General features: G+C 44.2%; 1 protein-coding gene across 8 annotated transcripts in view; it reads right to left on the bottom strand.

Annotated features, from left to right (window-relative positions):
• The window catches only part of LOC112574275 (microtubule-actin cross-linking factor 1-like), a 154,661-nt gene that overhangs the window by 127,254 nt on the left and 1,824 nt on the right, over positions 1-25,583 (bottom strand). For 3 of the 8 annotated variants that reach the window (XM_025255229.1, XM_025255233.1, XM_025255235.1), the window contains exons 1-3: positions 23,614-23,836; positions 11,459-11,647; positions 8,596-8,657 (exon numbers count right to left, since the gene is read on the bottom strand). In XM_025255229.1, the coding sequence (XP_025111014.1) occupies positions 8,596-8,657; positions 11,459-11,567 (171 nt within the window). In that variant the 5' untranslated portion in view covers positions 11,568-11,647; positions 23,614-23,836. Of the gene's footprint in view, positions 1-8,595; positions 8,658-10,119; positions 10,765-11,458; positions 11,648-13,917; positions 14,050-23,613; positions 23,837-25,583 lie in introns of those variants that run through there. The other 5 variants (XM_025255232.1, XM_025255237.1, XM_025255242.1 and 2 more) reach the window with 4 other exon arrangements.

Raw genomic sequence — 25,583 nt, 5'->3', positions numbered from 1 at the left:
CTCAAAAGCTGCTGGTGTTAGCTGGCGATGTTGACAGAGGAGGGGTCACGGTGATCCATCAACACTTCCCTTCCATTCCGTGCACAGTCGCTGAAAATTTCTGTCGAGGATCGAGTCTACGTGAAACTAATCGCTACTTGGTTTCAAACAGTGATTCCAAACCACTTCCACGGTTACAAAACGTGAATCCATTAACAAAGCCCCATTTACAGATTAAACTCCATATCATGTCATCAGCTCGTTCAGGCTTGAGCAAGTTAATACGAAAATATGCCGAGGGTTGTGGATTTATTATCGTTCTGCTTCAACTGCTAACAATAATGCTGACGTACAACTGGAGTCAAAGGTCAAAGTATGTGCTTAACGATTCCTGCTGAAGCCGTAGCAGACCCTTTCCACAGAGAACTGACCGATGAAGAACTGGAAGACTAAAGGTAAAGGCGCTTTTTTTTTTTTTGGAATGATTGGACTGCAAGACCAGCCATCTTGATGAGTTGGCAAAGCAGAGTACGATGTGAAAACAGAACTGGAGACACATGTCTCCAACATTTCCCCATGATCGACATGATGGCAGTCACGAGAATACACGAACTACCACTGTTCTCTTCGTCTTTAAAGACAGAATGCCTACTCGTTTACAAGCAGTAAATAAAAAAATGACTAGAGCAGACTAACTTACAGGAGTCACCTGGAGGTTTTTACTATCACAATCCTCATATTAATCGAGACCAACAATTAAATATTCTCACAACGACCTCCACACACAATCAACTGTAGTTTTGCAGTCAAGAGTCTGACAACGAAAACCTGAATAAATAAGATTAACGCACAGGAGATGCTGTCTTCTACCATCTGAGCGTTTCCATGCCAACCCCAAGCCTGGAGTCTGAAGAATGTCATGTGACATCAGAGAGAGCAACAACATGCCTAACATTCGGTAAAGTAATAAAAAAAAGTTGTCGCAGCTTTAACTCATGCCGGATGAATTCGAAGTATTCAACTGATAAACAGTCCAACCATGGACTCCCCTCCGGTCCCTAACCTCCTCCCCCACCACACACACACGAACCCCAGAGTTCTGACATTATCAGAAAGCTTGTTTACATTGACTCAGCATCGAGAGGCGACCCACTTGCATGTTGTCTGCACAGTCTGCCAGTCCTTCATTCACCAAGCAGGGTGAGTGACACTCGATGCTCACATACAATAAACACGACAGGGTCCTTTGCTTCGAGATAAAAAGAAGACACCTAACTAAAGTCAGAGAAGTGTGGAAGACGATCCCATGATGCAGCAGCAAGCACAATACACACTGCCCTGGGCCTGAACTCTGCAAGGCAAAACCTCCAGTGTCGGTGTATCGATGTGGTTAGTATCCACCACGATACACGTGTATGTGTGAGAGAGAGAAAAAAAAAAACTCAAATAACCAGAATAAGGAGGCAGAGAGACAGACGGGATTTAAACATTAACAGAAACAAGTACCCGCCCCCTGCTCATACATGAACTCTTTTGCAGGAGCGGATTTGCCCACAACCCAAACTAGCAAGCTAGTAGTGCATTATTATTACTATTATTATTATTAAATCCCGAAATTAGCTATTAAAGGATAGTGATATTTTAGACCTCGTATTAATAAGTTAATTCCTAGGATGTAAATTTTTGCTAAACTCTGAGAAATAAGTTTATTTTCTTTCTTTAAGCAATGCTCAAGACATCAAGAAGGATGGTAGTCCGGGACTCCGAAATCGCTCAGAAATGTTAGTTTAGAGTTCTGAGGCATGTAGGTTTGACTTCCTGTGCCAAACAATCTCGACAAAACTGAGAAAACTACGGACATCAACTCAAGCTTGTCTTTAATTCCGGATGAAATGTTGGGCACGGAAAACAAGGCAAGCACAGCTTCCTACAGCACCAGCTGGTCGGCCTCTTGTAATCGCCAAGATGAAAGCGTGCCGCCTGACAAGAGATTTAGTACAAGTAACACAAATGGTTCCTCCAACAATGCAGATGATTTGCAGATTTCTTCCGCTACCTGAGTGCCACGTAGTCCCCGAGGGCTAGTGTGGTGCCGTCTGTTGCCGAGGTTCGGGTGGTGTGACTCCGCCCCTATTACACTCGCTCCAGCGGTCTTTGTTACCATCCTGTCTGTCCTCAGTGGGACCCTGCCCTTTCTGGTTACCGAAGAGCAGACGTTTAAACACTGAACATATGGCTGCAGAACACTTCATGAAGACCTAGCCTTGCTGTATCCTCAAGAACCTTGACATTAAGAGGCGGTTGTGACATGATGTAAACTTCAAGAGGAATCTGGACGAACTATATTCTAGGTATGGACCGATGGCGCTTGAGAACAGAAGCAAACCGAGCTTCTTGGGTGAAAGCAGCTGCTGATCTCAGAGGTCAGTAAATAAACCACAGGTCGTCTTGTCTGGGAAATCCCAGGTACAAACAAAGTTCTTTAAATTTGTAGTAATGTTAGAAAGAAGCTCGACAAGAAGCAGTTCTCTCACTTGAAGATTGCACCCTGAGCGTAAAAGATCTGAGAGCTTGAAACAAAAGCAAAGAAAATAAACTGAGAGACAGAAAGATGGAAAGAATAAGGGCATTTCAAATGACAGGCACTGTATGTGCACAAATGTCAGAACTACTTAGATTATAGACTATACAGCTTCTTGTCCTTCGATCCTACAGCAGGTCAGGGACAATAGAGGGAGACTGAACTGGAAACTTCAGTGTGCAGCCTCAACTTTTCGTCATACTGGAGCCCCAACTGTTACATGATGTTCCTCCTCGTATCCTGCATACCTGCTTCCTCGAGTTCCTCGTTTTTCATCTACCTTTTTTTTAATTTTCTACATTCCTTCTCTCCTACAACCTTCCCTTTAGAGCAGGGGTCTCAAACTCAATTTACCCGGGGGCCACTGGAGGCAGAGTCTGGATGAGGCCGGGCCGCATCAGGTTTTCCACAAGAAAAGCTCTTACAAAAACATTCCAATGTTATCAAATGTCTTATTTTTTCATCTTATTTTTGTGTTAAAAAATAAAAATAAATTCACATATTCATAAGAAAAAATAAATCAATTAGTAATAAATGAATAAATTGAAAATGAAAATATAATAATAATACAGCAGATATAGAAGACTGAAGAAAATAGAGTTGCTGACCAGAGAAATGTAATTATTATTATTCAGATTCAAATGTCTGTATTAGCATTTCTTTAACATTTAACTTTCTGAATATGAATGGAACATTGAACATAAACTGTTTTGAACATGGCTTCTTCTGCCTACTTCTTGCTGCTAGAGGTCTGGCAGCGCTTACTCTCGCATAGCCGAGCCACATTTGGCTTAAGGGAGGAAGCAGTTGAGACCCTCAGTACGGCTTGAAGATGCTCATCAGTAAGTCTGGATCTGTACTTGGACTTATTGAAGTTCAAGGTAGAGAAGAGCTTTTCGCACAAGTATGTGCTCCCAAAAAGACACATGGTCCGCTTGAACATTCGGGAAAGCTCAGGGAAGCTAGGGGGCAATTCTCTCAAAAATTGCCCGAGCTTGTCTGCTTTTCCACTCACCTCCCTGAACTTGGCTTTGAGTTCAGAGTTGCACTGCAGGTCAATGAGCTCCATTTGAAGCACAGGAGGAGCATCTTGTACATAAAAGGAGTAGGGGTCCTCAGAAATTTGAAATGTGGTTCTGTGCGTCTTGAAGTCTGCAAATCTGTGATCGAATTCCTCCTGTAGCTTCAAAATGACATCCACATACTCTTCACCGCTAAACGGTGTGCCTGCATCCATGAGTGACTTGCATGCTGGGAAATGGCAAAGGTTTGTCTGAGAAAGCTGGGCTTTCCATAACATAAGTTTTGTAGAGAATGCTCTCACGTTGTCATAGGCAGCACTGACAAGTTGCCCCTGACCTTGTAGCTTCTTGTTCAGTAAGTTAAGCTCATGTGTCATATCAACCAAAAAAGCTAAGTCCATGAGCCATTTTGGATCACTTAGCCCAGGAACAGCAACCCCATCTTCCTCCATGAAGGCTTTCACTTCGGCTCTCAACTCAAAAAATCTCTTCAATATGTTTCCCCTGCTGAGCCAACGTACCTCGGTGAAGTAGAGCACATCCCCATATTCTGACTCCATTTCCTCTAAAAAAGCACGAAACCTTCTGTGCTTTAAGCCCCTGGATCTGATTTGGTTGATACATTTCACAACGAAAGACATCACATTGTCAACTTCAGGCATTTGCTGCAAAGGGCCTGCTGATGAATAATGCAGCGCAGAGCAATGGCCTCCTCCACACCTTCCTCTTCCAGTTTGTTTGTTTGTTTGTTTGTTTGTTTGTTTTTTTTTCAACAAGTGCCACCAGTCCTCCCTGTCATTGATGGCGCTCCATCAGTTGTTATTCCAACAAACCTCCTCCAAGGCAAACCGGCATTCTCAATGGCATCACACAGCTGGTGAAATATCTCCTGAGCTGTGGTCTGGCCATGCATTGGAATCACTGTGAGCAACTCCTCTATGACTTCAAAAGTGTCATCAACACCGCGGACAAAGACTGCGAGTTGGGCAGTGTCGGTGATGTCTGTGGTCTCACCAAGAGCGACTGAGTATACAATATGAAATAATATATATGAAACATTTAATTGCTTTCTCGCACAGCTGATCATAAATGTCACTTGACAGGTCAGAAATGCGCTCTGCTACGGTGTTGGCAGAAAGGCTGATGTTGCTAAACTGACCTTTCTTTTCTGGACAGACAATACTTGCAGCCTGTAATATGCACATTTTTAAAAATTCACCTTCTTTGAATGGCTTTCCTGCTTTAGCAATCATCTCACTAACCACGTAGCTAGCTTCGACTGCTGCGTCATTCTCTTTGGTTGCTTTCTTAAAGAAATTTTGTTGCCTCAGTAGATATGTTTTTAAGATTAGCAACCCGGCTGACTCTCTCATCTCCCTGGTATTTTGCATACTCCTAAGCATGTCTAGTTGTGTAATGACGTTTCAAATTGTATTCTTTGTGCACTGCAACTTTCTCTGTGCAAATAAGACACGTTGGGCTGCCTCTGTGGGAGCGAGAGAGGAGAAGATATAACAGTATCAAACTCGGGCCGCACTAGCATGAAACTTTGATATTGAGGTGGGGGCCGCAAACTTTTGTCCGGCGGGCCGCAGTTGGCCCGCGGGCCGCGAGTTTGAGACCCCTGCTTTAGAGGGAGCAGAGTCGGAATCTCCATCTACGGTCCAGGTCGTGACCCCCGGGCATAAATTATAATTTCCTGTCATTATTATATGGAACTCCATATCTTTCGATAGAAAGAAAAAATCGCTATTTATTGTCTGACTATCTCTTATCATACTAACTACTAGGCCAAGTACCAAGCCAAAAAGAAATAAAGTTTCGTAGGTGAATCATATTGCGACCACCTTTGACCCAAGACATGGCGGAGAAAACTATTCGGTGTCGTGTTCCAGATGTTTCGCTTCCCAGGGTCTCTAGCACAAGCCCTGGACAATACACACTTATCTGATACATAGTTGTGTTCACTGGGCCTGCAGTCTACTATAAACTACCTTTACAAACGAGAACAGACTCTGGTGTCATTTGTAGCAGCCAGCCAGCAAACACACTGTTTGCCCAAACATGATGGAATGACTGCCATAATCCAGCAGACAACTCCGCGAGCACGTGAGCCAACAGAAGACAGGCGAGTCCCCGGTCAGACCCACTCACACCCACAGAAGGCAAACGAATTTCTGTCAAAAGGTTAACACACTCCGTGTAAAAGCATGCATTTTCACACAGGATGCAATTTACCCACCTGCTAGTTTGAGGGAAAGACAATGTAACATACATTATACACTTTGTCGGCTTCAGTGAACTCGTGTGTGGGTGGGTAGGTGTGGGCGTGCGTGTACTTTGATATACCCGACTACCAGTTCTCCTAACAACTGACTGGTTTTAGCCCGACACTGACACTTTTGAAGATCTGAATGAATAACCAACCCTATTTCTGTTCAAGAGATATAAGACTTGTACATCTCACCTGTTCATAATCAAATCCCTGACTGGACCTAAAAGCACCCGTTGTACACACCCTCCCGCTCTCTGATGATTTAACCATATCCCCAGAACGACCATAGCTTCAGCCTCTGTCATAGCCTGTGTTTCAAGGCATTCATCTCTTCCAAGAAGTCGGTTATTTTTGCTTTGATAATAACAGGCTGAACATATTCACTTGAAAACCAAAAACAAGACCGTTTAACAACGTTTACACTATCTGGACGGGCGTTGATTAGGGATGGGAGACATAATCATGGGTTTCATGTCAGAGCTTGAAAATAAGTCTTTAATTGCCGGTCTCCATTGTAAGTCGACTTTTTACTCATTTTCAAGACCAGACATGCGTTTAACTGGAGTTGTATTGAATTAAAGAATATCTTCCAATCTCGAACGTCAATGATCGATATCTATTGTATCTACTCAAAGTGTCAGCTAGTGTGTAAGATGGTCACAACACACAAGCTGGATTTGACACATTTAACACTGGTGTTGCATACACAATAATTTGTAAGGAAAATGTCAGGTTCAAGGCCGTTCTTTTTCTTCCGGCAACAATGCCTCGTCTCTACACAGCTCGCAAAAATTTAACAAGGAAGAAATACGAGCAGGAAACGTGAAAAAAAAATGTATGGTTTCGAACCTCATATTTAAAAAAAATGTTTGCGGCGCGAGATTTTTACTACTCGTTCTTGGAATTTTGTCTACACACCACCCACATTCTCCTCCACCAACTCCATGACAATGTCGCCATCGAGGTTCGACTTTCCAATTCTTCAAGAAAGCAGCTTCTGCGCCTTTTGTAAATATCTCCTACCAACCTACCCTCGCTGGCAACAGTGACCAAGCCTGCTTGCTCGGTCACACTCGCTCGCTTAACCAGAACAACAAGACCGCGGTGACATTCCTTTACTTCAGCTGGTCTCTCGCTCCCCCAGAAACATGAAACCAGACACCAACAATTTTTCATGTGCCTGGCTCTTTCTCAAACACTCCTTTTCCACGAGTGAGCTCAACATTTACTCCCCACCCCACCGCTCCTTCTCTCCCTCACCCCCACCACACCTCTTGTCTCTCTCTCTCTGCAACCCACACACGCTTCTCGCAGTATTCTAGTTTTCAATACCCACATCATCCTTCCTGCTTTAAAATCCTTTACCCGTAACTAATGTGCATGGACTGTCAGCTCCCTACAGTTCAGTTATAGACAACACATGGGAGCGATGCTCTTCACACCCGTACTGCGTACAGAACAGGGTGTGCCTGCCTTCCACCCAGGACTACTTCAAGCTCAAGGAGGACATGCAGAACAATCAAGACAAGAGAGCTTACTCGACTGAAAATAGCACACGAGAAAGAGAACAAGCAGGAATGACAGGAACAAGCCCACCACCATCTTTTGAATGTATACACGTGTTTCAGCCTTGACACAATGAACCCTTCTCGCTATTCTTATCTCTTACATGTGGGTACAGCGGGTACAGCAGCAACAACATGGCGTGAAATGGAGTTCAAGTCTCCTGAGTGGCGCCTCCTGTGCTCACATCTGATCCCTGTTAGTCAGCAGGCTAAGTACCCACTCACACACCAAACTTATGTAGTTGCCCCTTTTTATTGACACCCTAGTTAACCTGCGTACCCCTAAATATGTACCTCCGCGGGCTTCGTAGGGCCACCCTCTTCCCCCTACCCCTTCCACTGACTTGCCTCCTTCAGCGCCTGAAGAAACCAGTCACCCGTATCTAAGTGTTGTCAGTGAAGTGTGCATTGCATGCATCTACTCTGAAACGGATGAAATCTTTGTCTCCGGACACCCTCCACCCAGCTAAACTGGTGTCTAGTGACATGCAGGAAGAGGGGTCACAGTTGCCGGGTAATTGCCTTCCAAATGTCGCAATGCTAAAGGTCGCTCCTCCTTATTTATATTATTTGCAGAACCTCAAGAACGAACTGTAGCTGTTAGGCTTCCTTTTGTGTCCTTTCACTCATGTTCTTTCTAAGGAGATGGAACTCGTGTGTGTGTGTGATGATTACTGAACTGGCTCCTCTTCTCTATGGCCTTTCTCCACCTTGATATCAAATGTTTTTGCCACTGTGATTATGAATTCATATTTAGTATTATCTAGTTCTAACGTCCCATCTCAACAAAAATAAGGAAAGAATGCTGGATGCAAACTTATGAGTTGCCCCTTCTGGATATTCATCTTTTGTCAGGAAAAAAAAATTTAGCTTAACTGCATATTATACCAACTACCAAGCCAGTACCAGACCAGAAAGAAAGAAAAAAAAAACAAAAGACCTTATAAAAGGATTTAAAAGTCATTTCAGCTGAAGGCCAAGATCAAAATATAAAAAGTTTTGTAACCAATATTCTCATGCCTGAACATTTTTCAACAAAACCAACATGGTCTAATGATATTTTAAATCATATAAGCAGTATGAAACATGAGCTTGTAACGGCTGGCTAAACTCTAAACCAGCGGTTATACACAGACGACCAAGTTCAGATGACCTGCGCTGATTAACACTTACCTTCATCAGGTGTTTATTCACCCATTTGGTAAAGGTCTTCTTCTGCACCGCATCCCTTTCATCTGTAAACCAAATTAAAATCCAGTTTATTCTTTTGTCATGCACAGTGTGAGGACAGTTTTATCTCTCGTACCAATCAGTGAGCTAGAAGGCAGTCATTATTAAACAATATTGCAAACCTGACCAAGTCTGGCAAAATGAAAATTGTTTCTGAAGTTAACTGCCTGACACACACACAGACACACTTTTAAAAGGCATATGAGCGACAAATTGTGATAAGCCCACACGACCACAAAACTCTCGGGCCATGTAACCTGACGAATTGTTTAAAGCCGGCCATGAAACAGATGTTTTTTGTTTGCCACTCCCCACACAGCAAACAATGGAGGCTCTCTATAAAGACCTTCACCTGACTAAGGTAGCGGTCATCCATCTCCTAATATTCGCCATGATGATGAATAGCCCATTCGCCTGTCCCTGCATCATGACTGGGCATCGCCTGCTTTCATTAAGACTGACCATAAACGAGAGAGAAAAGGACGGGGGGTGGGGTTGGGGAATGAGGCTGAGAGAGAATCGGGGGAAGGGTGTTGGAGACGCGTGTCGAGAGAAGGAAGCGAAGTGGGAGCACTAAATAGAAATGTGTTAAGTGGCCTGGGTGCCGACACAGCAGATTTATTGAGCTGTCCATATTGACCAGCGCTGTTGGCAGGTCGAGTGAACTAGCTGGCGGTGGCGGGTGGCGTGGCGCCAGACGTTGGGCCTGCGTCTGTTACTTGGTGCGCGCGGACATGTCTACCCGATCACAGTCCTCGCTCACTTATATCATTATGCAGTTGGTCATGCAAGGAATTAGCATCCTCAACTACATTTTTAAGAACGAGCGCCCGGTTGACTCCTCGGACGACTCTCGTTAAAAAGCGGTTAATTAACAATGCCTTCTTCCTGGCCTCGCCAAACTGGCCTCACTCTGCAGTTTGTGTATCGCATTTATATACTTCTACTTTCATTTCTTCTTTTACTTATTACTCAGTTAGTCTTCCTGCTCGTACAGTCTTCTCGACAAACTATTTTAAAAACCGTCTGTGCTCGACCTGTTTACCCTGGGTATAGTCTCTTCAGTTATGCCAAAGCGGGGAGTGTCCGGGTCTTTGTTGTTGTTTTTTGGGGTACATGTCCCGTTGGGTGGATGCCGATACACATGTGAGTTGATAAGTCTATGAGTCACCTCTTACTCATGTCAGTTTATAAGGAAAAGGCGTTAAAGATGATTCTACATCCCAGGAAGATAAGAGATCGAATTAGACAGACGACGGATAGTGAAGGAGAGATGACAGATGTCATGGTGACACAGATACAGACAGATCACAAATAAACTTCTCTCAACAAACTCTAGGTGATTATCAAATACATAATCGAAGAAATGAAAAAGTACAAAATATATAACAAATTAAGGAAGCATGTTTTTTTTTTAAGATGATCATAAACATCAACAAATGCAAGCTGCACTGGCCACCCTCTCACCTGTGTCCCGAAGTCGCGCCTCCTCGTACTGTACAAAGGGAGTTTTCGGTAGGTCAGAGGTAAGGTAGAATATATCATGAGAATATTCCATCGTGAAATGTCCAGGTGTTGTGTTCACCACACACGCCACATTTCTGTCGCACTATCGTCTCCCAAACACCTGCTCACACTAGCTGACTACACCAGCAACTGCGGTGCAGCCGCTCGAAAATCACACGAAGGGGTTCCCTTCCCCCGCCATTAAATGAAAGAAAAAAACAACAACAATAAACTGGGACATGCCCAGGTGTGTGGGTGTTGACACTAAGTACTCGCAGCACGCGTGTGTGTCCAGGTGTCGACCGAGCGTGGCTTCTTTTCAGCTACGACTGTTCGACTGTTACGAACACGTTAATCACAGGATGGGCCCTGCGCGTGCGTTGGCGCGTGCGGCGTGCGCTCCGCTTCGTTCCGCTCCTAAGGCGCAGCCTTTTCCCATGCCACTGCCACCGCCTCCATGTTTCCCAGCCGGCAAGATGTCACCAAAGAGGCAGCGATGGGGGGGACTGTCAGCCGACCCGTCTATCCGCTCGGCCGACGAGGGGAAGCCGGGCTAAGTTGCCAGGGCGGAATGTCTCGGTGGTGACGGTGCCCTTTAAAAATTTGCTACACAGGGAGAGGCCGCCACAACCGGGCTCGAGACCGTTTCAACATTAATAAAGGTATACTAGACATGCGAGCCGCAGGCGGCAAAATGTCCCTAGCTGTGTATCAATGCGAATGTATAAATAGCTCGTGGCTTCACCAACTAGTTCAACAACTGTGTGTGTGTGTGAGAAAGAGCATGCTGCCCGTGAAACATGTGTTGAAAGATCTGTTAACGGATATAAGGGACGTATGCTGTCACCATCAGCAAGACTGTTTGAGTTCGCTCCCCTGCTTAAATCTCGAAGCAGACGATGGTTTCGCTTGCCCTGCTGACCATTCATCGAGAACTCGACATCTATACTCATTTACTCGGATGTACGACTGTACACTATTTATCCCTAGAGTGAGTTAGCAAGGAAACAACTTTTTAACAATAAAGCATGTTCTTAGCGGTCTGCGCCAACAACTATGGCCAGACGTGGGCGTGGGTGGTGTGATCGTCAATCGATCTGTCGAGGCCAGTTGGCAGGGACAGTCGACTGGCGACTAGCAGTAATATAATTAAACATACGACTAGTTTGTACAGCTAAACACATGACTTAATGATTTCAACATTCACACAGTAGAATTTTTAAAATAGGCAAAATCCAGATTATTAAAGATAAAAAATAATTCATCGAAATTTAAAAACAGACGATAAAATAGCACTTACCGGCAATACGCAGTACTGCTCTGTCAGCTGGATCGAGCTGTAAAATGCAGAGGGGTATGTTACCCTGATCATCCCAGTAGTTAAGATCACGACCCCACGGACTTTCCATGGCTGTTATCCACAGACGACTATTTCTTTTTCATTTTCTCACTTCTGAGGATGGAATGGTCCAGCAACAGAAAGCAGCATCTGAAACCAAGTTGGACACCGGGTCACGGAGATGTTGCTCCATTTAACACCTTGGTGAGGCAGAGATCGAGGTAGTCATTCAATCGTGACTTTAGACCCCTGAATGAACGTAGACAACAAAGACATTCAGCGTGGGAAATTATTTTTTTACCGCAGCAGCCAACAACACAGCCAAGGGAAGATGGCTGCTTCATTAGTCACGCATGTGCAGCAGAGTAGCTTCCCTTTGGCGCACACAAGTGCATCGCGCAACTCTCGTGCTGCATAATGTCTTTCTTCATTTCTCCTGGCTCTGCCGTTATTCTTAAAATAGAAATTAGCAGTTCAGACAGAGAATGAAAAAAACTGTTTATCATTTGATAACGCAACAGTTGATGATGATTAAAAGCAACCGAAGGATCAAAGGTAAGGATGAAGCAAACCGAGGAAGGTCCGAGGGAGGCAAACAGATCGGCTACAAACATAATCATCAGTGCGCGCGGCCTTTATCAACACACCGGATCATGCGCTAACATTACATCATGTGCCGCCTTTTTTTTTTAAATCAGAAGATATTGGAGAAAATATATTTACCTAGTGTAACACATGCCATCGATCGTCTATGTTAGAACTCAAACAGCCAAGCGCCCGCACGTTGACAACGGCTGTTCCGTTCTGCAAGTCTAGGCTGCACGAGATCTTTGTTGTTCAATTCTCACCGCGCGCGAGGGCATTTCCCAGTTCACCAAAAGCATCCTGGGTCTCCGCAAACAGCCAGGCGCAGCTGTGATCATATCACACCTTCCCGCTGTGCACCATTCTTCCTTCATCTTCTAATATCTTACCATCTCTTAGTTTGTGGGCGTTTCCTTTTTTTAAATTTTTCTTTTCAATGTACCAAAGCTAAAGTAAAGATGTTTTCTCAGACCTAGTTTGCAGGAACTGCTCGAAAACTGAAGACAGCTGCCCAGGAAAGACAATATATGCTATCGTGAACACCATCTCTTGACGGAACATGTATACGGGGGAAATCTGTCGGGGTAGGACGGGTACCATAGTTCCTGTGAGCAGACAGCAAGCAAACCCACAGAGGAAGAACGAAGTACTATGGAGGTAAAAAAAAAGTGTGTGGTGGGATGATGGTTAGATAATATCTTAAAGAGAAGTTAAAGTTCAAGACATATAATGATGATTTTGCTGACCATACCTAGTTAGAGCTTTTAAATGAAAATTTAATGAAAAGTGCGCGTGTTGTATATTTTCAAAATGCACGGACTTTCAATCAGGAGATATTATTTGTATGTGGCTTCTGCATAAACCTGAACACAGATTAATTATCTGCAAGTGGATCCATTACGTGTACTTAGCCGTTGATCTAACGGTATTAAACCGAAAAAACACCGGTAACAAACCTACAATCAACTACTGGCTCTCGTGTAAGTTAGAAACAAACTCCTCATCACATGATAATCGCACAAGGTGGTGATCTCAGCAACAGCTGGCGGTGAGAAATATATTTTCACTGTCACCAGGGACAAGAAGAGTGTGTTCAATCCATGTTAAGCTGCCTCTACATGTTTCTTAGGTTTATATCAATTACTCACAGTTCTCTAGAGCTCTGAACCAGAACAAAAGGAGAAGAACAAAAAAAATCAGGAAAAAACTGTTACGGAAGAGGCGGACAAATAAAATAAGACAAAAACTTGTATGTAATTCGTGCCAAATCCTTTTTATAAACACCGTGGTGCAGTAACATTCATAACAGGCTATCAACAAGTTAAACTCAGTAAAGCAAGTTTATGTGATGGCATGTGTGTGCTACATCCATACCCACTATATGTGGCCAACAAAGGCAGCAACACAAACAAACAAAACAATTAAAGAGAAGTAGAAAGTCACCCATGTGTTGAAATGAAGGTTTCGGTGCTCAGGCGAGTCAGCTTCCACTGTAAGTGTTTGTATATTTACATGTCATGACTCGCAACAGCGGGAAACATTGTAACACATGAGGACCGTGCTGTGCCTACACACTTACCACATGCCTACAATCAATACTTTAATTCTTGCTCTCCATGATGTCAAGCATTATCGTAATTATAGGCTCGACATGCCTGAATATAAACATGACTTGTGGTTGTGTGTGGAGGGGTGGTTGGGAGGGTGCGTGCAGATACACTTTTTCTATCCTGGTTATTGTGATCATCTAGCATCCTAACCGCCACGAGGGCCAACACGCTGTATAATACAATTATTACATTAATTCAGTTACTATTCGTGATGAAGGTACGTACGGACGGTTGTGGTGGTTGTCGTACGAGGATGTCTAGTGCTGTCCTCCTGGCTGTGTGAGTGGACTACAGCATCACACGACCTGCTGCAGCACCAACAGTGCGTGGCTGTCCTCACTCCGCCTCTGTGGGCGACCGGAAGTGAGATAACAACGGACGTGCCGCCCTCAATGGGTTGCGAGCATGACCGCTGCGAGTTTTCGTGTCTGCAAGCTGCTGTTTGTTAGACTGGGCTGACACATTGCAGCCGGCCATCGGCCACTTCAGACTGTCCATCAAGTTCATTTGACTTCTAAATAATTGAATAGAATCTCAGAAAATTGTTAGTTTGAAGTACTGAGTGTGAGTGTGTGTGTGTGTCTGTGCAGTCTTTCTGCATGAATGGCTGTACAAGTACGCGTGTGTGTTCGTGTGTTCAGTGAGAGATGTTTAAGACAAATGCCTAACAATATCTGTCAATATTGACTGTAATTTCACCGGCAAATAAGATTATGTAATGTCTGTAATACTATGACACCACGTAAGCTCGCATTTCTTAGTTTCAAGTAGACCTTTCCAGATATCATCTGTACTCAAGGAGGTTTTACCAACAGTCGTAATATGTTGCCGGAACTTCATTTCATTCACACATAATTTTAAACGATGGAGAAAAACAAATGCATTTATATTTATATGCATTTATAAATGCATTAGCACTTTAAGAACTTTATCAACATACATGTTCTTTTCTCTTTTTTTGCAGAAACAGTCAATTTGTTAGCTCTAAAACTATTTCCACGAGTACCAAAGTGTCGAAGAGTCAGAACTGCATTTTATTTTTGTTTGAACTGCAGACACCAGTCTCCGAGAGAAATTTAAACCCATCAAGTTTCGTAGATGTCCATCTGGTTTCAAGATAGTGTTGTTATTTCGCACTACAAACGATCAAATTCTGTTCAACCTATTGCTATTATTGTTTAGGTTTTTTTTAGGCATTTCTCTTTCTCTTTTCTTCTCCCCTTCATTTCTAGCTTCGTGGGTTCAGGTCTCATCAATAAAGAAACAAATGTCAGACGAAAAACGCGCGAGAAGCTGCGAGGATGATGCCTCACCAGAAAGGGAAGAAAAAAACGAGGAGGAAGAGACTTGAGACTGTCTGCCTTGGGTGTAAACGGAAATTAAAAAGGACGGATGTTTGTGTCAGACCTGCTAACATGGAGGCGAGGTCTGAGGTCCTGGAGTACACGGATGTTTCATATTTAGCCATGCTCACATAAAAATATATGTGGTGAACTTAATGTACATTTTTATCTGTAATTATTACTTGTGAACTATCAACTTCATTCTTCTCTCGCTCTTTCTCTCACACAAATGCACTTAACATTTCTATGTGACAAGAAATCCAACTACAATGCAGAGTAAATCAAATGAAAATGAGCAAAAAACAACATTTGAGCAGTTGTCGACAAACAATGAGACAAACTCTGCTCAGAGGACAATGAGTGGGTGTGTACCTCACTCTTACTCTCTGTCACTCGCCCTGCTGACTCACCAAGCTGTAGTCTCACTGCACGTGACTTGTTTGTAAATAGCCTCATACCAATCTTCTAATCGGCTTTTTACAGCACTTTGATTGTTATTGGTTTAACCGTATAAAAAGTCAGCAGTTCCGTGTGTACCTGACAATCGAGGATATAATAGTGAAGCACTGGGCGAAAGATGAGTGGAGCGAGCAACTTTTAGGAAGCATCGTGTTTACTTTAATTATTTTGTTTTCAATGTGGCAGTGAATGTGAAATGTCTGAAAAACACGGTCACGTGATCGTCTTCGATAAACGTGACCACAGGAGAAGAGCTGGTGCCACAGTCAGGCCTCTGGGTTCTGCACAATTGATCTGGCAGCTCGTCTGTGGTCGATGGAATGCAGGCTACTCCGAGTACATGATACCCCTTCCACTGACCTTTCCCCCCAAACCCACCCCCGCCCTGTCCTCCTTCCAGCAGCCAGCAAGCTCTCCGTGCCCTGTGAGAAGTAACTTCTCGGCTAACTGCCAGAGCGAGCTGTGTTCAATATTCAATAGTGGCAAGTGGGATGTTGGCGGGGTGGACTAGGGTGGGTGAGGTGCTGTGCTGCTGTAACCTGTGCCAGACGACCTGGGCCCACATGAACAACACGATATTAAGCACTAGTGCAGCAGTCAGCCAAAATAAATAGAAACTGGAAGCTACAAGCAATAACTGTCCAACTGGATGCTTAGCAACATGCTAAGCGCCTGGTCCCCCCTGGACCTCAGCTTGTGTAGAGGTGGACAATACCGCGGACAATACGGTGGACAACCAAGTTGCAAGAGAGGGAAAAAACAACCCCAAAGAGATATAGAGGTCAAGAGAGGGGAGGTCAGCAGACTCTCGTGCGATGCACGTTCTCTTCTAGAACATTCCTCGTCGAGACACCACCATACCCATACACCACCATACCCAAACACAAGGCGTGCATGAACGAGGACTGTACTTAGCCATGCAGACCTCGTCTCTTCCGCCACTTGATGGCCACGAGCTGGTCCCACCCTGTGTTGTGAACAGTCCCCCCTGTAGGCTGTGTGACATCAGGCGAGACAAATGTCCATGCATAATGACCAAGCCTGCATAGTGATTACGGAAATGATAATAATATACTCTTAAGATTCTCTGACAAGCCTCATTTCCTACTTAACGAGGCCAAGTTTTGTCACTACTCGCCCCAGATCGAGTTCTGTGAACCTACCTCTCCATTTTCCTTACAGCACATCAAAGGGATCCTCTTTCTTTCATACATAAAGCTCTTGTAGGCACCATTCACTCTGAAGGTATGAGCAGGTATCTGTTTGTAAAAACTGTGAGTTTGTAGGGATATGAATGCAGCAGTCCCTTAGTACAAATGCAAAACGGGGTATTACATGTGGAAGAATGTTTAAATACCTACCCGAGTGCAATTTTCCTTTCAAAAGACCTGGTTAAAGTTCCTGCACAGGTAATTGTGTATTCGAGTGGGGCTTTAAAAAAGAGACCCGGGGAGAAAGAAACTGAGATTGTGGAGGGTTAGGGGGAAAAGGAAAGTGATTATGACCATGAAGATTTCCTGGTAACGACTGCACTAAGCCGCCGTGACAAGGTGAGGACACAGGAACAGTGGAGGCTGCCAGTCATTAGCAGGTCAGTGTCAGTATCTGGTGAGTGGTTCACATTATATAATTAGTACAAATACACAGGACACGGGTTTAGGCGTGGGTGTCGAGAGGACGTCGTTGAAAATAAAAAAAAGAGAATGATCCTTAAGCATGGTAATGAAATCCGTCACACCACCCCACATAATGAGGGTACAGGCTGGTGTTTAGTGCAGAAGTAAAAAGTCTCCGATTCCACACTCAGGGAAGCCAATGGCAACCCATCTGCCCACATGGGGAAAAAAGAGCGACCTGGTTTATCTGGGAATATAAGACGCGCGTGCAATTAACTGTTCCTCTGACCGTAAGGGTCTGAGACCCTGAACCTTAACTCTAACCCTTGAAGGGAACCAGAAGGAATCATGAGCTAGCATCGGCCATTTAATCACGCTCACCCCTCGTGACAACATAAATCTCTAGCTGACTCTAGCTGGGACACCGTTCAACGGACTCCACCATCAAAGAATTTCGCGACAGCCCAACGGTCGTTTAACGTCAACGATGACAGGGTAGGTGTGTGTGTGCGCGCGCGCTCGTGCATGCGCGTAAAACTACACACATTTGTTATGTGTTCGGTTTTCCAACTCCTTCACCTGCAGACTGATGTAGTTGACGATTTAAGCAATGTTTGCTCTACCAGCTCACAAGGAATTGGAAGAAGCATTTGCAGTCCTTTTTCTTTATGTTTTTGTTTTTGTTTTGTTTTGTTTTTGAAACTGCAGGCATTGTTTGATGTTAAACCTCCATGACTTTTCCGACCACAGGCAGGTGAACCTCTGCTCGAGACAGTGACCTTTACTTAACGGCTTAAGAGCAGAAGTCATCGACTCTGGAGGAAAACACTCGGTTGCGAGGGCTTGCACGAGCGCGGGGGCGGATGAGCTGTGTCTACTTCATCACCGCTTCCTGGATGTCGCTCGTGTTCCCACGCGATATCAATCACCTCTTGTTTCTTCTTTTCCTTCTTTTCTTCGCGGATTATACGAGATCCTTCACTTCTAAACAAACATCTAGGTGTGGAACTCATGGTCACCAAGTACAAACTTACACTTTGTCTGCTTTCCTCCCTATAATCTCCCCAAAAAAGATTACCTAGGGCAACCAGAAGAGTTTAAGACAGTCATAAAGCACAGAAATTTATATGCATTATAAAACTTGGACTGGCTGTCGGATCTGCTAAATCAACCGGCCTAATGTGTATTTATATGTCGAGAATCAACTGATGTTTTGCACTCTATTTTTGAATGCTTGCAGACCTTTATCTGTCCCGAAAGCTCAAATTTTTTCCATGAAAAAGGAACGCAACTGTGAAATTGTCATTACAAACCACTGTTTCCTAACAGCAGGAATCACAAAAAAAAGCTGAAAATTTGTTCAAGTTAAGATACAGTTTTGATGAACTATCTATTTTAAGTGCGAAATTCTGGAGCAGGAAGTTTCAATGAATTATGTCTGTAGAATTCTTTAAATGTTTCCCAGTAAATGTCTTGAAAACCTCAAGGTTCAGAGGTGATGCTCCCCAAAGCGTCCTAACCTCGTGAACCCGGACACTCCAGGTTGAAGTTGGCAGTCTACATTAACACCTCTCCTCACATTTTAAACACACATACATATACACACATACATGTATACATATGTGCACATACAGACACAGAAAGGAGAAGGGAGAGGGCAGCTGAAGTTAATGTCCACCGCAAAGCACATTTATTATGGTTCGCACCAATACTAGATGTCCACACAGCTCTTGCCGGTGCGGGCAGGAACATTTATCACACTTATTTACCCAGGTGATGATTTCTCGTCCGACAATTTTCCAGGGCATTGGCTGAGTCAGCTTCAAGCTTCTAAAACAAGTTTTGTAGACATCGACACCAAATAAGGAAATTTTATCTGTGTCCAGTCTCCGTGGTGTTAAAGTAAAATAAACACAAGTAATTACGATAGTATTACAATAAACTTGTTAATAAAACCTTGAAAAAGTCACCATCAGCATCTCCACTTTTCTGAATGCCGAGAGAGTTGTTGCCCTGGACACAACAGGGAGGCAGAGTAAGCGGATGGGAAAATGTGAACCAGACTTGCCTCCCTCACATAGTCAATAATAAATAAATAAACCCAAAACAATAAGGTTTATTGTGACTGAATCGTATACTTCTCATATTTATATTCTGACAGCGATTAGAATGAGTTAATCCACTCACTTAAAAATAATTCTGCACTTTGGTTAACCTACAATATTAAAAGAACATCCACCGACAGTTTATTCCCATCAAGGAATGTGCCAAAGCGCTCGTTTAGCACCTGAGACACTTAATTGACATTTGCTCCATCGGTTTCACCTAACGCGCAGTCAAAAAATAAAATAAAATAAAAATAAAAATAAAATAAAATAAAATCCACCGTTTCCTGATGATACAAAATTTTACACCATTGGCATAAATTAATCCAAAATAACTTCTTCGGTATATAAAAAGCAATGAAAAGTGCGAGTGTACCTGGGGAGGAGACGAGACGGGGACTAATGAGAAAAACAGGAGCCGGGGTAGGATGGGTGGATGGGTGGATGGGTAGTGGGTGGTGGGTGGGAGGATCTCGTAGACTGGCGCGCAGCATGAATTTCATTCAGTAACATGCACTGAGCATGGCATTCTGGCCACCGGTTCCTCAGTCTTGTAACTTTATGAGCACCAGCCCCGTCTTCTGCAGCGCCCGACCAGTAAATTTATGCCAAACATTGATATCGACAGCCTGTGGTGCTGACAGAGATGCGATGGGAGGAAAGGAAGCATCAGATATTCCTGGCAGATGGACTCTGAGCCAGAGGATGTAAGGTTGCCCCATACTCTCCTCCACTAACCCCTCCCTACCGAGGGGTGTGCAGTAAAACCTGATCCTCATGTTTTAGTCCAGTTTTCGTATCTCCAGTGCAAAGTTTTTGAAACTAATGACCTTAACGGGATCTTCTCCCTTTTGCAGGACCATAACTTGTGTCGGCAGCACTACCACGTGATGGGACCAAGAAACGAAACACTCACCAAGGTGCTAAATATTAAAGTTGGTTCTGTGTTGCCAAGGTTGATGAAAAAGTAATAAGGCAAATTTGCTGCTGTGTTAGGGGCTGCCAACATTTCCTGTACAAGTTGTGAAGTTGTGTCAGATCCCTTCTCAGAACTTGCAGGGGCAGATTATCCCATCTACAAGCACTGGCAAGAGCATGGTATCAGAGGTTTCAATGGCTTAATGTCCGCGCAAATTTGAGCACAATACTATTCTATTTCAACACGAAAGCTTTTCGAATCTTTAGTCAATTAGTAAAAACAAACTTTATTTTTTAAAAATCAAACAGCTTGATTTTCTTCTCTAATAATCGCATCATGTTTAACATCAACTCTGCCCTAAACATTAACAGTTATCAGTTGATACAAGTTTTTTTTTTTTTAATTTGACCTTAAAGGCGCAATAAGACAAGGAACACAAACTAACCTGGACCTAAATTTAGGGAAGAGGGCTCGGATAATATGGGTAAAAGCACCTGATGAAAGAGATAAAGAAAGTGTTAATGACAAGGCTTGGGGTTATTTATCAACACTGGAAAGCAAGCTGTCAAGTTTATGATTATCTCTTGCTCATTCAGCAGTTACGTCACTTCCGTTAATTCCCCCCTAATTTCATCAACAAGCTGCTCTGTAAAACCGGCACTGGAAGCAGGCAGGCATGATCTTAAAAAAAAATTTTTTTTTAAATAAAAAAGCCGCACTTGAGTTTGGATTTTATCGTCGTCTGCGCTGTTTGGAATAAGTAACCTTCCTCTCCTAATTCCCTCCACAATCGACGCCAACTTCTAGCTGAAATCTCCTTGTGTAGGACCACTTTTTCGATAAACCAACGAATAACTAAACAAACTAACCAACGAACGATAACCCAGTCCTCTCCGCCACAGTTACCTCCCCTAATAAATCAGGTATCTGCTGGATGTTTTTCAGCTACAGATCCGACCAGGCCTTCAGTCTTCTGCTCCACAGTCCAGTTCATTACCCACCAAGCCATGTGCCCTCGATCATCCCTCTCTTCCTCAGCAACATCTATGGTAATTCGACCTTTGCACCTGAATCCATGGCCATGGGGGACAATCGCTAACCTGTTCTCGTCATCAGTGCCATGAAAAGGATAAATAAAAAAATCTTTTGAGCCTAAAATAAACATCCTCCCCCGACACATTTAGGAGATGGGATGTGGACACACCCGGAACAGCAGAGAGGGGGGTGGGAGATGAAGGCAGTTCATGACGATAACAGCACGAGATCCAAGCCCTCGGAACACGCCTCGCGAGAAAATGAAAGGCTCACGAGAGATTTCTCATCGAGGGGAGAAAAATGGGCTTTATAGTCTCTCCGTGCTCCACGATCGGGCCAGCGTCTCACAGCAGCCACGGCAGGTAAGTAGTCGCTTCAGACCGAGCGAATGCCCGCCCACTGCTGATGGAGGGCGTGCGACTTCCGCTGTGCAGCAGGAGCAGCGCCGCCACAGCCTTGTCGTACGTGTGTGCCGTGGAAGCAAATGTAGCTGCTAATTGGACCTGGACAAACTTTAGTTTAGGGTCTGGGTTTACTTGCCGTGCTGCCGCAGCCTCGATCTGAAATTCCTTGTCGACGAGCAACGGCTACTATTGGTCCCTAGGTCGCGTTGATGTGCTTTCATGCACTTGGCGCACCTATTTGGGATAGTTGCTAATCTGAAACAAAAAAATAGTTTTGACTTGCAAGTACTTATCAAAAGCAGCAGTAGGGTGAACTGGTGGGTCGTCTGACTACAAACAGGCGTAGGAATAGCCAGGTGCCATTCTCAGTACTTGAAATTGTAACCGTTGTGAAAAGTGTTTTGTCCCGCAGGTCAATAAAAGACAGGCCCACGACCTTTGGTCCCTACCTGCCCCTTGATGTGTAGCTAAGGGACGTGGGTAAGGCAACAAACCTTGGAGGCAACCAGACACTCCCGGTTCTGAGCTGCGGCCCTGCAGCTGCCTTTTCTTCTGATAATTTATTCTCCAAGAGAACGAGGGTGGTTGTAATCAAGAGTTACATGGGTCGGCGTCAAAATAAACATGCGAAAGAGACAGAACTACATATAAAACCAAAATAAATTTTGTTCTCTTGGCAGTATTATTCCCCGAAACCTTTCCTTGGCCTTCTCAATACATCCCCATGGTGCAACGGTGAGAGTGGTGCATGACGGGTGCGATGTCTTTAACACGAAATTCTAACCGTCGTGAAAACTGTATTTTCCCCCTAAATCGTCGGCGCATGTAGACACCTGTCAGACATGTTGCATGTTTCGTATCACTGCTACACCTGGTTTATGTTTATCACCGTTCAAGGCATTAAAATATTTTTTCGGCAGGAAAGCTTTCTTCACTCCGTCTATCTATAGCCCCGTCCATGAATACACGCGAGTCGCATCACCCGTCATTAAGACGGTTTTCAACGGAGTAGATGCGGACCCAAGCCTGATTTTATAAATCCTGGGAATTTCGAGCGCTTGTTGTTATCACCTGCCTTTTGTAAAGGTGTGTCTGGAAGGTGCATGCTGACATGCTTGCTAGTGGTACAGAGGAGTGGGTGAGCGAGAGAGGAGTGGGTGAGCGAAACAAGCAGAGCGAGAGAGAAAGAGGAGTGAGTGAGTGAACAGTTGGAAAAAAGACACAAACACAAATGTCTACAGACCTATTACCAGCAATATTCGTACACAGCTGGGTAAGATTGAGGTCACCACCCTGTGAATGTCTCTATACACCTCTATGTAACGGTCTGGCACAACGGCCTTTCACCGGTCTCCGCGCACCTTGTCGCTAATGACAGACCGATCTGCTGCGATCTGACGAAGTAAACAAATCATGTTTATGTCAAATACTGAGATGTATTTCGACATAGCCTGTTCACCGGTCTGTCTCCCGGCATTCTCTGTCAACATGTCTGACAAGACATTAGTCTACAGGTGCGCAGTTCACCTACCTCCCAGCCCTGACGACCGTTTAACTTTGAGCTCTCCTTGTTTATGACCTTGGTAAATACACAAGTTCAGCGAGATTTTTCACTCTGTTGAATCCGGATTTTATATCACTAGCGAATCGAGGTTAAAAGTATTGTTGATACGATCAACATGCGTGTTGGCTTGAGTTTCTCGCTGTGTAGTCATGCAGAGCAACAGAAATATGACCTGCACTCCCACACCCCGATCACAGAACATTAACGAGAAATGACAAGCAGCAGTTGTTTATGTGCAGACATTCGGGTGGAAACTTCAGTCCACATTCGCACTTCGATAAAGCATAATCCTGGCCATTTAGTCAGAAATGTAAATAAAGAGCATTTACATTTGTCTTCTGATGAGCTCGTCAACAATCATCTTACTTTCACTTTTGATGTGCATGTTTATCTGCCTCTAGATTTTATTATATAGCCGTTAAAAGAGAAATTATCAGAATAAATCAACTGAAGACCAAAGTAGCAGACGAGCTTACCTTTGAGTTTCCTCGGACCGACCCTAGACTGTTTTTCTTACGTCATCAACTAACGGAACTTTCCCTCGTCGATCACCGGATTGGCGCCCTCTCCTGGACAACAGGTGAGACAAGAGTGCTAAGGAGTGGGAGTAAAATGCCGGAAGTGCAGGTGTCACTGTGGGACACACGTGGCTGTCTGTCTCCTCTCCCACGATCAGTCAGTGGAACAAACACCATGTGACACAACGCGCCGCCGCTGCCCTGTGATGTTGTGCAGGCGCGCGCCGTGCACCTCCGGCAGGTAACAAAGATTGCGTGGCGAGGGCACAAGGGGAAGGGTCAGGCCTTGAGCAGGACGTGACACTCGCTCTTATCCACAAGCCGAGCTCTGACTGCCCATGAAAGCTTAGTCACAGAGGAACAAGTCCTCAGACCTGTTTTAATTTTCTCTTTTCTCCACTATCCCACCCCACTCTACCCGAGCCACATACATATTCAACCCCTTGTTAAAGATCTCAGGCGTTCTACAGGTGTGCTTAGTGACTAACGCAAACTATTTGTGTAAAAAAAAGTAAGAAGAATACATTAACAAAGCTGTAAAAACTTGATGAAACCTTCCGGAGGCATGGGAAAGTCTGTATTTCAAGAACCACCCTGGACTAAACATAATAGTGAAGGTGTGTTTCGGCTTCCTAGAAATGCACAGCGGTTAGTTTTATCGCAATCGAGACCGACTATAAACGGTTTACAAAAAATAGTTTAACGTCCTTGCGGTCCAACTTCTCAGAAATACTGAGAGTCAAGCCCCCTCAAGGTGACTAGGTGGTAGGCCACAAGGTGGGTGGTGGTGGTGGTGGTGTGGGGGAGGGGAGCTGTTAGGCGCCTGTGAATGACAAAGCACGAAAACACCGAGCACGACAGTGAATGAAAGACGATTTCTTCTTTTTTTCTTTTTCTTTTATCGACAAGGACCTCGCCTCACCTCTACGTGCACCACTGCCGATGTCAGGAATGTCGGCCCCAGCAAGTGTGTTGTCCGGGGAAACTTGTTTGTGTAAACACACAGCTCACTCGAACTCGCTCTACCGTCTTTTGTCTTACAGCATCGACACGGCTTCGTTGTCTTTGATGTGTCGAACTATTTTTGTCACGTCTGCAGACACGCGAGTGCACACACACACACAGATTGAGGAAGAGAAGGAGAGAGGTGAGAGAGAAATAAGAGTATTAGATTACACTACTACAGTATCATTAATAACGACTACTGCAAACCTTACTGAGGTAGGATAACTACGCATTACAAAATATCCACCTTATATATTTATATGAGAATATGTAATTTGATTTAGAAATATTGTTTTAGTGTCCGGTAGGGTGATTTACAAACAAACTTCAAACACGCATAGTGTGCTGTATGTTAAACATGTGCACCACCATCATCATTATCATCATCATCCTCACAAAGAAGATGCACAGCAAGCTTTCACGACTGCATTTGTCAATGATGGAATATTTGCGCAGTAATACAGACGCTGACGAGCGTGGTGCAGTGCAAACGCCGAGGATGCGCATTTCCCGGTCACGTGACACGAGGCATGCATGGCGTGCAATTAGACCTACCAGGCCGCCATCAGCCGCATGAGTAAACATCACCCAGACAATAGCTCCTACCTCTGACCTGACTGTACCAGACATGCCTGGTTATCGTGATCACTCAAAGTACAGATTATGAGAAGGCTTTAAAGATATGGTATGGGAAGTCCAAAACTCGTCCATCAGCCATATCATCATTAAACCTGTAGAACAAGGACCAGCTCACCAGCCAGTTTCCTTAAGACATTTGGACGACATAAAATGTCAGCCAATCAAAATGCGCTCTTGCTTATAAACTATATTAATCAGAACAGGGTGGTCTGAAGGGAAACAGCTGTAGCCCAGAAATAGATGGGTGGCTTTATATGTTGAAGGTGTAGGTTTGATTGTTATGA

Source organism: Pomacea canaliculata, linkage group LG10 (genome assembly GCF_003073045.1).
Source record: "Pomacea canaliculata isolate SZHN2017 linkage group LG10, ASM307304v1, whole genome shotgun sequence".
Lineage (NCBI taxonomy): Eukaryota > Metazoa > Mollusca > Gastropoda > Architaenioglossa > Ampullariidae > Pomacea > Pomacea canaliculata.
The sequence above is the reverse complement of the archived record's forward strand: the minus strand, read 5'-3'. Positions and strand labels throughout refer to the sequence as shown.